Source organism: Bidens hawaiensis, unplaced genomic scaffold, assembly GCF_021521415.1.
Source record: "Bidens hawaiensis isolate Kalapana, Puna unplaced genomic scaffold, B.hawaiensis_p1.1 tig00006555_1, whole genome shotgun sequence".
NCBI classification, from domain to species: domain Eukaryota; kingdom Viridiplantae; phylum Streptophyta; class Magnoliopsida; order Asterales; family Asteraceae; genus Bidens; species Bidens hawaiensis.
In genome coordinates, this window is record NW_027491442.1 from 771,141 (window position 1) to 785,247 (window position 14,107).

The 14,107-nt window shown below is 37.4% G+C and overlaps 1 protein-coding gene across 1 annotated transcript; it reads left to right on the top strand.

The window, feature by feature from the left end:
* Positions 1-906: 906 nt before the first annotated feature.
* Positions 907-3,422, top strand: LOC143632917 (abscisic acid receptor PYL9-like). The gene is made up of 3 exons (XM_077101322.1): positions 907-1,037; positions 1,906-2,121; positions 2,983-3,422. Exons 1-3 carry the CDS (start codon positions 930-932, stop codon positions 3,220-3,222), a joined length of 564 nt encoding a protein of 187 aa, XP_076957437.1. The 5' UTR covers positions 907-929; the 3' UTR covers positions 3,223-3,422.
* The last annotated feature ends 10,685 nt before the right edge of the window (positions 3,423-14,107 follow it).

Below are 14,107 nucleotides of genomic sequence, written 5' to 3' on the forward strand. Positions count from 1 at the left end.
TAGAGCACCTCACGCTGAACATCTAAAACTAGCTTTTTGGAAGATTTTAGTTCTATCCCTTCGATGCGCGTGGTTGTACCCGCCGCGCAAGGGGATATGGCGTGGAAATCTTCAACAGTTTTTATACTTGGATGTTTTTATGTAATCTTAAACAATGTCATTTGTATTAAACATTTCATGCGCAATGAAAATCTTTGAATGCTTTGCAATGGCCCGTGCTTAATTATCAATCCCCACTCGCGCGCGCCCGGCTGTTTCCGCCGCTCAGGGCCGGGTGTGACAATATCTAACTTCTTCACACCCTACCAACACCCACCGTCTGCCGCCATCACCACCGTCCACCACCCCACCATCCACCGTCAACCACTATCACCACCAGCGTCTACCACCACCATCGCTAACCACCTCCACCTACAACCATCGTTTACCACCAATCGTCCACCACACCACCACTATCACCGTCCACCACTACCACAATTCGTACACCACCACCACTTAATTTAGCGGTCTAAATACGTCAGAAAACAAACGGCCTTTTTCTTATAGATTTGGTTCACATTTTCTTTTACAAATGCCTACAGATATAATTTTAAAAACTAAAAACATCTTACCTCTAAAAAACATTAAAATATTGTACCGTTTTCATTTTCCAATATAAATACGTCCAAACTTAAACACGAACAATCCAATCCAATCCAATCCAATCCAATCCAAAACTTGTGGCTCGTAACGCATATATCGAATGATGTAACCACCACCCCACTGGTGGACCCCATTTGAGTCAAATCACTCTTTACTATTCTACCTTTGTCGGTGGTGGTGGACCATACTACCTTCAATAATAATTTATAAACACACACCCCAAAGCCTAAATAACAAACAAACAAACAAACAAACAATTAGGGTTTCAGTTGACAAATTGATGAAGAATGGAAGCAGCTCATTATATACGAAGACACCACAGGCATAATCCAATACCTGGACGTCATCAGTGCGCTTCGGCCGTTGTTAAACACATCAGTGCTCCAGTTGATATCGTAATTAAATCAATTCTCTAATTACACGCCTATTTGTTATAACTGTGTGGCTGTAGTGTAGATTCAATCAATAAGCTCTATATCTCTGTTTATTGATGTTATTGTGTAGTTGCTAGCAAATTGCAGAGATCTGTTGCTTAATTTTTACTGTTTCGGCTAGGGGCGTAAACGAGCAAAGCGGCTCGCAAGCTACTCGAGATCGGCTCGCAAAAAAAAATCGAATCAAGCCGAGCTTCATTGGGCTCGAGAGCCGGCTCGCGAGTTTAAAGGAGCCTGTTGCTTATATAATATTTATTTAATATATATAACTAAATAAAATATATTACATTATATATAAAATTATATTATAATTAAAAAATATATACAAAAATAGTTATAAATATATAAAAACTAACTAATAAATGGTAAACGAGCTGAGCTCGAGCTTGAAAACTACTTACGAGCGAGCTCGATTTCCAAAATGGAGCTCGAAATGAGCCCAAAAACTACTTACAAGCAAGCTCGAGCTTTATAAATGGAGGCTTGAAAAATTACTCAGAAACGAGCCCGAGTTTTATTAATGGAGCTCAAAATGAGCCGAACTCGAGCTTGAAAAACTATTCAGAAGCAAGCCCGAGCTTTAGAAATAGAGCTAGAAACGAGCCGAGCTCGAGCTCTCTATAAGTTAAACGTGTCGAGCTCGGCCTTGACTCAGCTCGGCTCGTTTAACCCCTAGTTTTGACGTTTTTTCACTGAATTAATGTGGATTTTTGAAAGTATTAACGCATAATGTGTTTATTCGAATAATTGAATTTGGTTTTTGCTCTGTGATTTTTTGTTATTCTTTAATATTACAGCTTAGTGAAGAATTGTTTCTATAATTGGTTAGGTGTGGTCACTAGTAAGGAGATTTGATGAGCCTCAAAAGTACAAACCATTTGTTAGCAGATGCACCATGCATGGTGATCTTCATATTGGGAGTGTTAGAGAGGTGAATGTCAAGTCAGGGCTTCCGGCTACTACCAGCACAGAGAGGCTGGAGCTTCTCGATGACAAGGAACACATACTCGGCATCAAAATCGTTGGTGGTGACCATAGGCTAAAGGTAATAATTACAACTTGAATTCAAAGTTTAATGTTCTAAAAATCAAACCGGTTAATGAACCGTTCACACTAATAGTTCATTGGTCGAATCGGACCAAAGAAAACCATCGAACCGTTCACACCACTAATTTGTAGGTTGAACCAGAACCGGACTAAAAATAGGAACATGTGAAACATATAGTACAATTTCTTAAATATTGTATTGTTATGCTGGCTATATTTAAAAATATATTGTTTTCTTAAAAGAATAGTAAAGAGGTTTTTTTTAGAAGGGATCATTTAATTTATTTAGCCATATAGAGTACACTGTCTAGCATGTTTAGAAGGGCCAAGATTTTGGGTTTTGGAGAACTGCTTTTTAACCCTTTCAAAAAGCTAAAATAAAAAAGATTTTTGTGACTGCCAAATACATTTTTAAATTATTGGCTTTTTGAAAACACCAATAAGCAAATAAGCATTTTTCAAACTCAATCCCAAAACATGCTCTTATGCATTAACTAACTAATTCATTTAAACGAGTAGTGTTTACATCGAAATAGAAGGCAAACGAACAACAAGTTGCACCGTTAGCCTTCTGTATAATACACATATGAGATATCCAAAGTTTTAAATTTTATAATCTAAAAAGAATTTACACAAAAGTATTTTATACTTCAACCGGTCCAAGCACTATACCGGGTCAGCAGTTCAACCGCCACCTGTCAGGTCTAACCAGTGCCGTCAACACGTGCGAACCAAACTCCCGACTCAACATGTCGCACCAAACTCCCGACTCAACATGCCACCCGTTTTTTTTTACAACATTGCTTTAAACCAGCTATATTATCTACTCTCCTGAATCTTTTTCTTTCTGATTCCGCAGAACTATTCATCAATCCTAACCGTCCACCCCGAGGTAATCGAAGGAAGACCCGGGACACTAGCAGTGGAGTCATTCGTAGTGGACATACCCGACGGCAACACTAAGGAAGAAACATGCTACTTTGTCAAAGCCTTAATCAACTGCAACCTTAAATCTCTCGCAGATGTTTCAGAAAGAATGGCTGTTTGTCCGGGATCAGGCATCAAAATACCCGAGATCGCTTATGGTGTTCCGGTTTAGTGTCAAGTTATTATGGAATATAATCATATATATAGTCAGTTGTAGTTGCAGCTCATTGTTTGCAGGATTGCTTAAGTCTGCAAACATTTGGTAGCGGTTTATATTTTATAAAAAGTTGATTAATGTGGTACCAAACAAGTGACATTTGGGTTATCTTTTGTGTATATATCCACATCATGTCTACGTGTTATTTTTATTAATTTAGAGATTAGTTTCCTTAATTCGCAAATTATTTTTCAAGCTATTTTAAAGAAACTTGATACGACATATCCACATACCACATGGGTCCATTTTGACAAGAAAATGACATGATGTTTCTTGTCATGTTTATCATCGTATAAATTGAAAATCTAAAGAGAAAATCATTAAGTTTTATTTTTTTGAACAGTGAGAAAATCATTAAGTAAATAACTAGACCAACCAATGTAATAATAATAATAATAATAATAATTTACTTTAGAACTTAAAAAATGATTTTTAAGATTAATTCTCAGATAAAAATATTAACTTTGAAACAACTGAGCTTCAGCTATTAAAATGCAAGAGCACTAGATTCTTGGGTAACACAAAAATCTTTTTTTGTTGATGGTTAAGAAAAACTTTTAAAAAAGAAAACAAATATAGTTATCAACTTATCATCCAATTATCGAATGAGTTAATTTAAGAACTAAAAAAATATGTTGAGAATTGCGATAACCGCATAATACTCTTATACGTAACTGGCGCACCTTTTATTTCTCCAACTACTTAGATCATATTCAATGCACTATGTCCAACAGCACAAGTGAATTATATGATTATTATAGTTTTCAATAATTTTTTGTTTGTGGAAAGCATGCATCCCAACTTTTCTAAAACCACACTTATTTGAGCCCAATGATATTAAGAGGGTGTTTGGGATTGCTTATTTTAAACAACTTATGATTTATTAACTTTTAGAAAAGTTAAAAGGTGTTTGGCATAATGTGTTATTATGGGGCGATAAGTTAATAAGTTATAAAGTTGTAACTTATTAACTTATAGAAAGAGGTAAAATAAGAAATCCCAAACACCCTCTAATTCATGATAAGTGATAGCTGTGGTAAACATATAACGCGTTACACGTCTCAAAATTAAATTTGTTTTAAAAAAGCCATCAAGTGTCATTTTCGAACTTTCGAGTTTGGGTATAAATAGACATTTAGTGTTTATAATAATAAATTTTTTTTAATTAGCCTTTTTTTTTCTTTCACTAAAAGGTACCAAAAAAAAAGCATGGTTTAGTGGAAGTGTGATTTAATCATTGCTTCTTTTGGTTTAAGAAATACTTTATAGCCGAAAGTCATAACGACATAACCTACATGTGAAGTGTATGACTGGTCCAAGAAAACAATTAATAGTATTAACATTTGTTACTGTTTGATAATAATTTGGATTGAATCAACTGATTTACGTTATGTTTACTTTTACGTGACATATAGATTTGTTGTTTTCGAAAAGTCAAGTTATATATAAAAAAACAAAAGAACCGCAAGCGAGAAGGAAGAAGTCCAAAATATATAATAAAAGTTAAAAACAAACTGCCACCAATTAAAGCAAACGAACATGAAACTTTTGATGAAGAAATTAACGAAAATAAATTTGTATCCCGAGTCTCAGTCGACGACTCGACGAATCGCCTTTTTGCTTCTATTCATATTGGATTGTTGTTTCTCTGGAATTGGCTTCTTGATGTTATGAGAATTCCTAAACCTATGCTTTGATACCAATAGAAAGATAGATGGTGTCAAATGGCTTCTTTTTTACTATGTACATTAATTCATAAAAACTTATATGATAAAATCTAAACGCTAAAGAACATACAAATATTTATAACCTGATTTAAGAAAAATATATATAAACGAAACCGCCCTATTTTTTCTCAAACCACCAGATTGTTTTATTTGTAAATGGTGGTTTCTTATGCATTTGACCCGAATTCACGATTATGAGTCTCACCAAATCCAGATAACCATTAAACGGGTTATAATATCTCATTATATTAAAAATTAATCTCATCAAATATTTAATATAAAAATCTTATAAAACAGGGATATAGTAAAAATTAATATCCGATTTAAAAAAAAGATATTATATATAATTATGAAACAATTTTATAGTACATGGGTGTCATCAAATCCACATAGCTTTTAAACAGGTTACAACATCTCATTTATTTGTGAAACCCTTTCGTCATCAAACACTAAGTAAATTATAAATTTCCTTACAATAAATAAAATTAAAATACAAAAAATTTTATAAATATTAGAAACGTAAAATGTAAACAAACCCCGTGATCAAACCATAATTTAATTTTTCAATATGGATTTAGTTACATTAGCGATTTTTTTTCCTTTTAAGTTTAACTTAAATAAAAAGTTTCACAAAATATTATCCAAATTATAACAAATGAACATAAACGAATAAATATAAAAATTAAATAGACAATTCATTCAACGTTTCATTAAAAAAAATGAACATAACCCAACATAAATTAATCAAAATATGTTCAAATATATTATTAACTTTTTACAATAAATAAACTAAAATCCAGAAAAATACATTTACAACATTAGAAACGAAAAACAACCCCCGTTATACGGGGGATAAAAACTAGTAATTTATAAACTTTCCATGGAAAAGAGAAACAATTTATAGGGTTAGGTTATAATAGGAAGTATAGTTTTTGTAGGAAGGATAAGAAGTAATCTTGGCCAATGATTTTGAACATAGAGGGTTGAGATTAGTTTAGAGGGAAATCAAGTGTGAACATAAGGGAAATGGTATAAAAGGAATAACACATTTGTTGTCTTTCTCTCTCCACATGCAAGGCACATGCCAAATTCCTCCATCATTTTAAAACGTCCATAACTTTTTTTTACTACGTTTTTATTGAAAAACAAATTCACCATAATAACGAGTGTCTTTTTATCTTTAATATGAGTAGCATATTGTAATATAAAAATAAAAAAAAATTAGTGGGTTTTTTACAAATTGTGTTTTACCAAATTGTGTTATACAATAGTATTTTTCATTGTATTTTTTTTCATTGTTTTTTTCCATTGTGTTTTTTTTTTCGTATAGTTTTTTACATTGTGTTTTTCATAGTGTTTTTCCGGACTTTTCCGGCGAGGTGGTAGCGGTTGGTGACGGGGAGTGGTGGTGGATGTAGGAGATGAGTGAAGATGTAAGTGGGTTTTTGAAATTAAGTTAAGTGGGTTTTGAGATTAAAGTAAGTGAGTTTTGATATAAAAGTGTTAAGACAAAAATACACTCCTTCCTAGCCTTCTTAGAAAAATCAAACTTCTTATTTAAACCTAGCCCACAATTTATAAACAAAAAAGATATATCAAATTTGTAGATTATAAATCATGATAAAAGGATAATTCTAAAATATCTAAACAAATCCGAATAAAACAAGATGCATCCTACATATAGAAACAGTAATTTTAAAATTAAAAAGAATTAGATTAGATAGATAATTATGATCAATCCCATCAACTTTTCAAATTACCAAAAAAAACCTTACTTATCATCTTATTTGACACAAAAGAATAATAAAACTCTCTTTTCTTATAAATAAATATTATTTAAAAAAATTTTAATACTTTATGTATTCCAAATTATTGTCTTGCTTATCTCCTTCTAAATAGAATACTTTCCTCTATCATAATTCATCCATCTCTTGTTGCGAAAAGATTTCGCACAATGCATGAACAATGTAGATATTCGAGTCGGTCGTGTGAGGATATCATGGCAACCACTCAACTTCGTCTATAACCAGATTGTATAACCCGATAGAAAGACTCACTCTAGCTACTACAACATCCTACAATATTATTAACTTTTTGATAAATATAATCTACTTGTAAGAAATAATGTTTGTAAAATAAACTATTTTTTTCTATTATACCCTTAAATTAATTGCAAATATATTAAATTGAGTTTTTCTTTTTCATTTATTTGGAGAGGAAGGATCAAATAGAAACCATTTTCTTTGTGAGAATGATAAGAACCAATTAAAAAATTACAAATAAAAATCAATAAATAAATATCAAAAGACATTATGGTACTTTATCAAATTCTCCATCATGGCAAGTCCTATATTTGAGCATGCAATTGATCGGTTACACTATATAACAACACACTAATATTTATTATATAACAACACTATTTCATATATAACAAGACTTAACACAATAATATTTCTTATGTAGCAGCACTAGTTTTTATAACAACATAATCACATAGCACAATAATATTTCTAATATAACAACACTAATTTATATAACAACACAATCATATAACAACTCAATAATGTTTCTTATACAACACTAGTCATAAGTATCCTATAACATCACTAGTACATATAACAACACATAAATATTTCTTATATAACACCATAACAACACTTCCAGTTCGTATAACAACACAACAATATACTTTAGCAATTTATCTACACAACGCTATTTTAATCAACATAAGTAGCACGATCCAAGCCCAAAAAGACACATGGATTTCATTAATTTTATATAAAAAGATAACTATGCTCTTTCCAAAAACATATGCACGTCAGTATAAAAAATGTGATTGTACGAAATTGAGGTTACTTAATTTACACATATTTTATTGAATAAAATCCATGTTTAAAATTTGAAATTAAAAAAAAAAGTGCCCTTGATTTTCGTCAATTGATGACTAGCAATTAATGGCTGCTCTTCCAGAAAAGGTCTGATTTACCCTTCTTTGTAATTAAAAACTTCTTTCTAATTAATAATATATAACCACTCTCTTTAGATCCTTGATTACTTAAATAGACATACTAGATCGTTTCTCATGTTTCTTATGAAAATATTGTTTTCAACAATAAGCACACTTTTTATTTGGGTATGCAAAATGTAGGTGGATTTGTTTTGGAACACAACCAATCAAAGGGAGTACAAGTTTCAAACTCTTTTGTTTTGAGAATGAGTCGTCATATTCTTTTTTCTTCATTGCCATAATTTGAAGGCATATATTTGGCAATACAACTATACAAGTGGAAGACTCAATAGTCAACATTTACATAATCACATGAAAATGAAAATGGATATTAATGGACCATAGACCATCGTCTATGTCGGCACCATGTCTGGAGGTGTATATAATACCCTGTTTCAGGTATGGCTATACATTGAAAAATCGGGTGTTGGTAATATCCTGGTTGGATTCGGGTCTGGATGTGGGTATTGTTTTTAAAAATCATGCCTTATGCACAAAGTTCAGGTCGGATGTAGAACTGGGTATTTGAATACTCTATTTATGGGTATTGAAAAAAAAACCTTATTTTGGGTTTTATCGGCCTTTTTTTCCGGGTATTTTTTGGGTATAGATTGGATGTTTTAAGGGCTTCACTTTTTTAGGGTATTCTTCGGGTATTTTTCAGGTAATTTTGGGTATAGTTGGGTAATTGAAATACCCAGTTTAGGGTAATGGAAAAAACCGGTTCTGGGTATGGAACTGGTTTCAGTTTTCGGGTATTACCTAGTACAAATCGGGTCCGGTTCCGGTTTCGGGTATGGATATTAATACTTAAATGCATACCCTATTTGTACCATACATATAGGGTCAGGTACGAGTTCGGGTAGTAAAAACCTAGGTATAAAAAACCTTGGTTCCAGGTTTTTTTCCGAATCTATTCCAAATTCAGGTTTTTTTGCACCTCTAACCATGTCCCACTAGAGTTGTAAGCCCAACCCAAACATCTTGGCTCACTTAAGAGTAGATCTTTCAACAACATCCATATTCTTCTTACAAACATTGTTACAAATCTTTATATTTTCACGTCATCACTTCTTCTTTATATTAATTTTTTACGTAATTTTAGCCGTTGAAGAGGGTTAAAACAAAAAAACTAATTTTTAAGAGGGGCTCATACCTCGTCCTTCTCAACATACATTCTTCACAAGCATTTGGCCCTTCTATGCAATCCTTTGCAAGGATAAGCACGCATCAGTTAAGGGTACCCTTATAGACAGTGCTTTGAAGATGGTATTAGAAATGATTTGAGTCTTACATATAACTGATAGCTGTTTCTCCATCATTTTTACCTTGGTGACCAATAATTAAGTAAAAGTCATCTTTAACGAATTATCTTTCTACAAAAGTACCTCACGTTATGCTTGGTGAGATATGTAAATAGTACTTCTAAGGAAGTATTTCACGGGCCAAAATGGTAAGTCACTTTGATGCCTGAGATAAAAGCTTTAGGCCTTGTTAGTTAGTATATCTAATCTTAAAAGTTAAAGTTTGTTTAGGTCATGATTAAGAGATGGTTTGCCCGAGATAAAATCTCTGGGTCTTTTGCATGGTCTGGTTAGTCGACATGTTTAATTAAACATATCAACCTGAACATAACCATTCACTTAAGTTGGTTAAACAAGTCAACTTGTCATAGCTCGTTTATCAAACATATTAAATATGCAAGTATGCAACCATAAACCTAATTATCTTCCTATCATATGAGAAACCATTAACTTAAACTAGTTAAACAAGTCAACTAAATATGATTATCTTCTAGCCATGTCAAAAACCATCACCCGTACAGTTGGAATTTTTAAGCAGGACAAGTCAAGTCGCTTACGCTAAGAATGGTATCGTTGTTGAGCTTTATCACAAGGCAATACTGGACCCATTCCATTCGCCTTTGTAACGAGCAATCTAGTATATGATACAAACAACGTAGATGATTGACTCCGAGGTAGACTATACCAACATATTCTCCAATCAAAAAAATATAATAAAAAGAACCACTTGAAAATCTACCACCAGACCCTCAAAAGCATAATGAACTGGCTAACATTAGAGGAAATGATCATAGGTGGAAGATAATACCTTTTAAAAAGAATTTCAGCAGCGAAAATATTAAGATAACTTTTGCCATCCCTTCCTCAAAGACCCCTAACGTTAAACCAGCCAAAATAAATGTAAGAAGTCTTTAAGGGAGAGAGGGTAAAAGTCTACCTTAACGAAGTCCAAATTCACAAGATATATAACAAAGACATTGAAGAAACACTAAGCGACCCGGTACAGATTATAGATAATCTGGGGGGTTAAGTAATGTTTCCCACGAATGAGGTCTAGCTGAGAAGGTTGTTCTTCAGGAGACCTGCAAAACAAACACCGTAAGCTCGTCACTGAGAAGGGGAGGGGTTCCTCCTTGTGACCACCCTCCGGCGTGAGAATCAGACTAGGTTGCTCTGAATATAAGTGTATATTAAGAGATTGCTAGATAACTGGATAGCAGATGATCTTACCATTCCAAGATGTTGGGGTATTTATAGCCGAAGGTAGGTTTTCTAGAAGGTATAGCCGGGTGAATAGTATTCCTGTTCAACCAACAGTGGATTATGCATAGGCCATACTGGTTGGTGGGTAGGTTACGGCCAACAGTAACAAAGTCGGCTGCACTATTCCACCAACTGTAGACTATGCACGTTCCACTTACTGTGGATTGAACGCAGGCCATGCTGGTTGGTGAATAGGTTACGGCCAATAGTAACACTATTCCACCAACTGTAGGCTGCGCATGCTCCACAGTAAGGGTTGGTGAGTAGGCAGCGGCTAATAGTGAAACAGTACTAGAGGGTGCTCCTCCTCGCACTGTTGTCGGTGAGCTGTCACCCTGTGATTGGCTCATGGGCTGTTCTGGTCAGATCATCTGTCCTATCCATACCTTGGTAGGTATGGTACAAAAGATCTTTCAGAATCAGACTGGCTCATTTGGGCGGGATTGTTCCCGCCTTGCTCATTCCTTCACGTGACTGCTGAAGTAGCTAGTGTCTTGTGCGTGTAGCCCTGCTGTCTGCGGGTAGCCTTCCCTGATGGCTTGTATCCGCAACTGCGGGAACAGGCGGGGTACTTCACCATTGGGAGGCTTTCCCTGCGTGTACAGCTTACGTACTGCGCGTAAGATTCTATGAGCATGGTGGGTCCTGCGGGAGCAGATGGCCTTTGCGCAGACGTCCCTGTTCAAGGTGAGTCTTGCGGGACCAACTGGTCTCTGCTGGGACCTACCTCTTCAAGTCCCCCCAGTCCAATGTTCTTCTCACGAATGTTTAATAAAGTGAGGTGAACTTTTGGACTTTAAGCAAGGGGTTTTGAAAAGGGTTTAGTTGTAAGGTTCTCCGTGGGGATTCTTCCCGCGGGTTTCCTAATGTCACTTGCAAAAATTCCCGATTTTTTTGCTTGATCTTTGGGTATGATGCGGGTAGGTATGTAACCTTCTCGCAAGTCAGGAGCGTTGAGTCTCACTTGTGTGGATTCTCCCTGAGGTTTTAGTGGTTTTGAACATAGTGATCAATTATGTTTAAACCACCAATTCCATCCTGGAGCCTCGAACAATGTAGTTCTCGACGTTCCCGCTATGCGGGGATGTTATTTCCGTTTCCACAAGCATTGCCCAGAAGATCCTTCCTGGTTTCAATTCCCTGCCGAGCGCTAGGTATGTGAAGGGTTTTGCCTTAACACTGTACCCGCGCTCGTGTTACGGTTACTTTACTTTCAAGGTACTCCTGGCGTCAATTCCCTGCGGGTGCTAGGTACGTGAAGGGTTTTGCCTCAACACTGTATCCGCACCCGTCTTATAGTTACTTTGTTGCCGGGGTATTCTTGGCTTCAATTCCCTGCGGGTGCTAGGTATGTGGAAGGTTTTGCCTTAACACTGTACCCGCATCCGTCTTATGGTTACTTGGTTGCCAAGGTAAGGGGTATTTTCCCGCTTACTTTTGAATCTTTTTGAATTTTGAATTTTGAAATTCGAAAGGTTGGTGAGGATAAGAACAATCCAAACATCTGAAACGTCGTGTGACGGTTTCTTCTGACTGTGTCAGGACGTGCAGGAAGTTATGGTGACGTGACAGAACATGGTCATTCCAGTCGCTTTTTCAGGCGCGTGGGCGTGTTTTTTCGGGCGCGTGGCCGCAAAGTTATTGGCACGTCCTTTCAACAGCTGTTGCCAGCTTGCTTTTTGCCACGTGTCATAGTTTCATTGCACTGTCGATTTCTCTTTCCTTCGCATTAAATTCACCGCATTAATTGCGATTACTATATAAAGGGGGAGAGGGTTATTTGCAATTCACACTTTCACCTCTCTTCTTCTTCTTCTTAGTGATTTCCGGCAAATACTCCCCTTTTTCAGGCAAGCATTTTCCCGAAATCACTCTTCTTTCTGCAAAAATGTCTTCTCATGATGCTGAAGCTGTAGCCGACGATAGGAGTACTGCTGGCGAGTGCCAGTGTGCTCTACCTGTCGATCAGTACCAGTACATCGTCAGGAAGTTCATGCTCGAGTCTCTCGAGCCTGAGTTTCCTGAATCTCACCAGACTGTGTACGATGCCCCCAGTGGCAAGATCGGGGTATATGCTGCATTCTTTGTTTATGGAAACCTTAGGTTCCCATTGACAAAGTTTATGTACCGTGTCCTGGAGAGGCACGGGGTGCACCTGACCGAGGTGCATCCGATGGCGATTGCCAAGGTCCGGCACTTCGAGTGGGTGTGCCGGATTCTGGGTATTGAGCCCTACGTGGACCGCCTGATGACCTTCTATACTTGGAGGTGCGTCCAAGGGTGGTATACCCTGACAACCCGTATAAAGGGTTTAAAGATCTGCGTGACCGAGCGCAGTCTCCGATCGTGGAAGCGAGAGTTCTTCTACATCTCTGCCCGCGCCATCCCCATTGCTATGAAGTTCAAGAAGGGTCAAGCGCTTCCGAGCCTTCACGCTTCCAGCTACCAGGAGGCGGAATGGTTCGCGAAGATATCCCGGGTCCAATCTCCGGTTTACCGGTTTGCGGAGTCCGGGATGGTGCTGCTAGGGATGAGCCGGGTATGGAAGGATGCGTCTCGGTTTCCTATCCTTCTCGAATACGGTTTGAACTCTATCCTTATGGTATGTCTTGTCTTTCTTGCTGATATCAGTTTATTTTTCTAACTGTTTCTTTTCTTTCAGAGGGGAATAATTTGGAGTCGCTCCTGTTCCCACGGGAGGCTGACCGTCCCGTGCGGGTGGGCACTCGTGCTCTGGACGACAATGAGTTGCCCATCCTGGAGCAAACGGCGGATAGGTTTGTGGAGGTCTATCCGCCAGGCCAAGAGATCCTGAGCCACCGGCGGCCAGGTAAGGAGATATTTTATCCCGAACCCCTCAATGCTGTACCTGCTGTTGGAAATCCTTACATCCTATCTTCTTCTGAGGAATCCGCAGATGGTCCTCCCCTTGTGCGGAAGAAGAAGACTGCTGCCGGCGTGAAGGGGAAGGAGAAGGCCACAGCTGATCCAGTGGTTCTATCTGACACGGAGTCAGATAGTGAAGAGGTGGCGGGGAAGCCCGGTGGTGAGAAGACCACTGCTCCGGAGGCTACGACCGTTACCTCCGGAGAACCAACGAAGATGACGGTGACCGGTACCAAGAGGCCGGCTCCATCGGGTTCCTCCCCGCCCGTCCGTACGTTCCGGGTCAAGAAAACCCGTAAGTATAATCATAATGCCTTTGTAGATTTGTCCCTTCATAATTTTCTTTTAACACTTTCTTCTTTGTGCAGGCGTGGATGTCGACGCAATCCTGGGTGAAACGCAGGGGAGTACCTCCTCGCCAATGACGGTAGGCTTGGTCAGCCTTCCTGAGGCGTCGACCCAGTCGCCTGCGCCTGCGTCCGCCGGTCCAGTTGCTCGTTCCATCGAGCCAACTGTTCCGGCCGAGATGACGTCACCGCCGGCCGTGAGTGCGATTTTTACAGCATCCTTCACGGAACCGGCGGTTACTGCTGCTTTTAAGGAGGCGGCGACCGCGGCGGAGACCACGACGGCGACCACGGCGGCTGCCACCA

Coding starts and splice junctions, on each gene's coding strand:
- LOC143632917 (XM_077101322.1), top strand. CDS start 930: ATGGAAGCAGCTCATTATATACGAAGACACCACAGGCATAATCCAATA. Junction 1,038..1,905: donor TCAGTGCTCCAGTTGATATC/GTAATTAAATCA, acceptor ATAATTGGTTAG/GTGTGGTCACTAGTAAGGAG. Junction 2,122..2,982: donor GTGGTGACCATAGGCTAAAG/GTAATAATTACA, acceptor CTGATTCCGCAG/AACTATTCATCAATCCTAAC.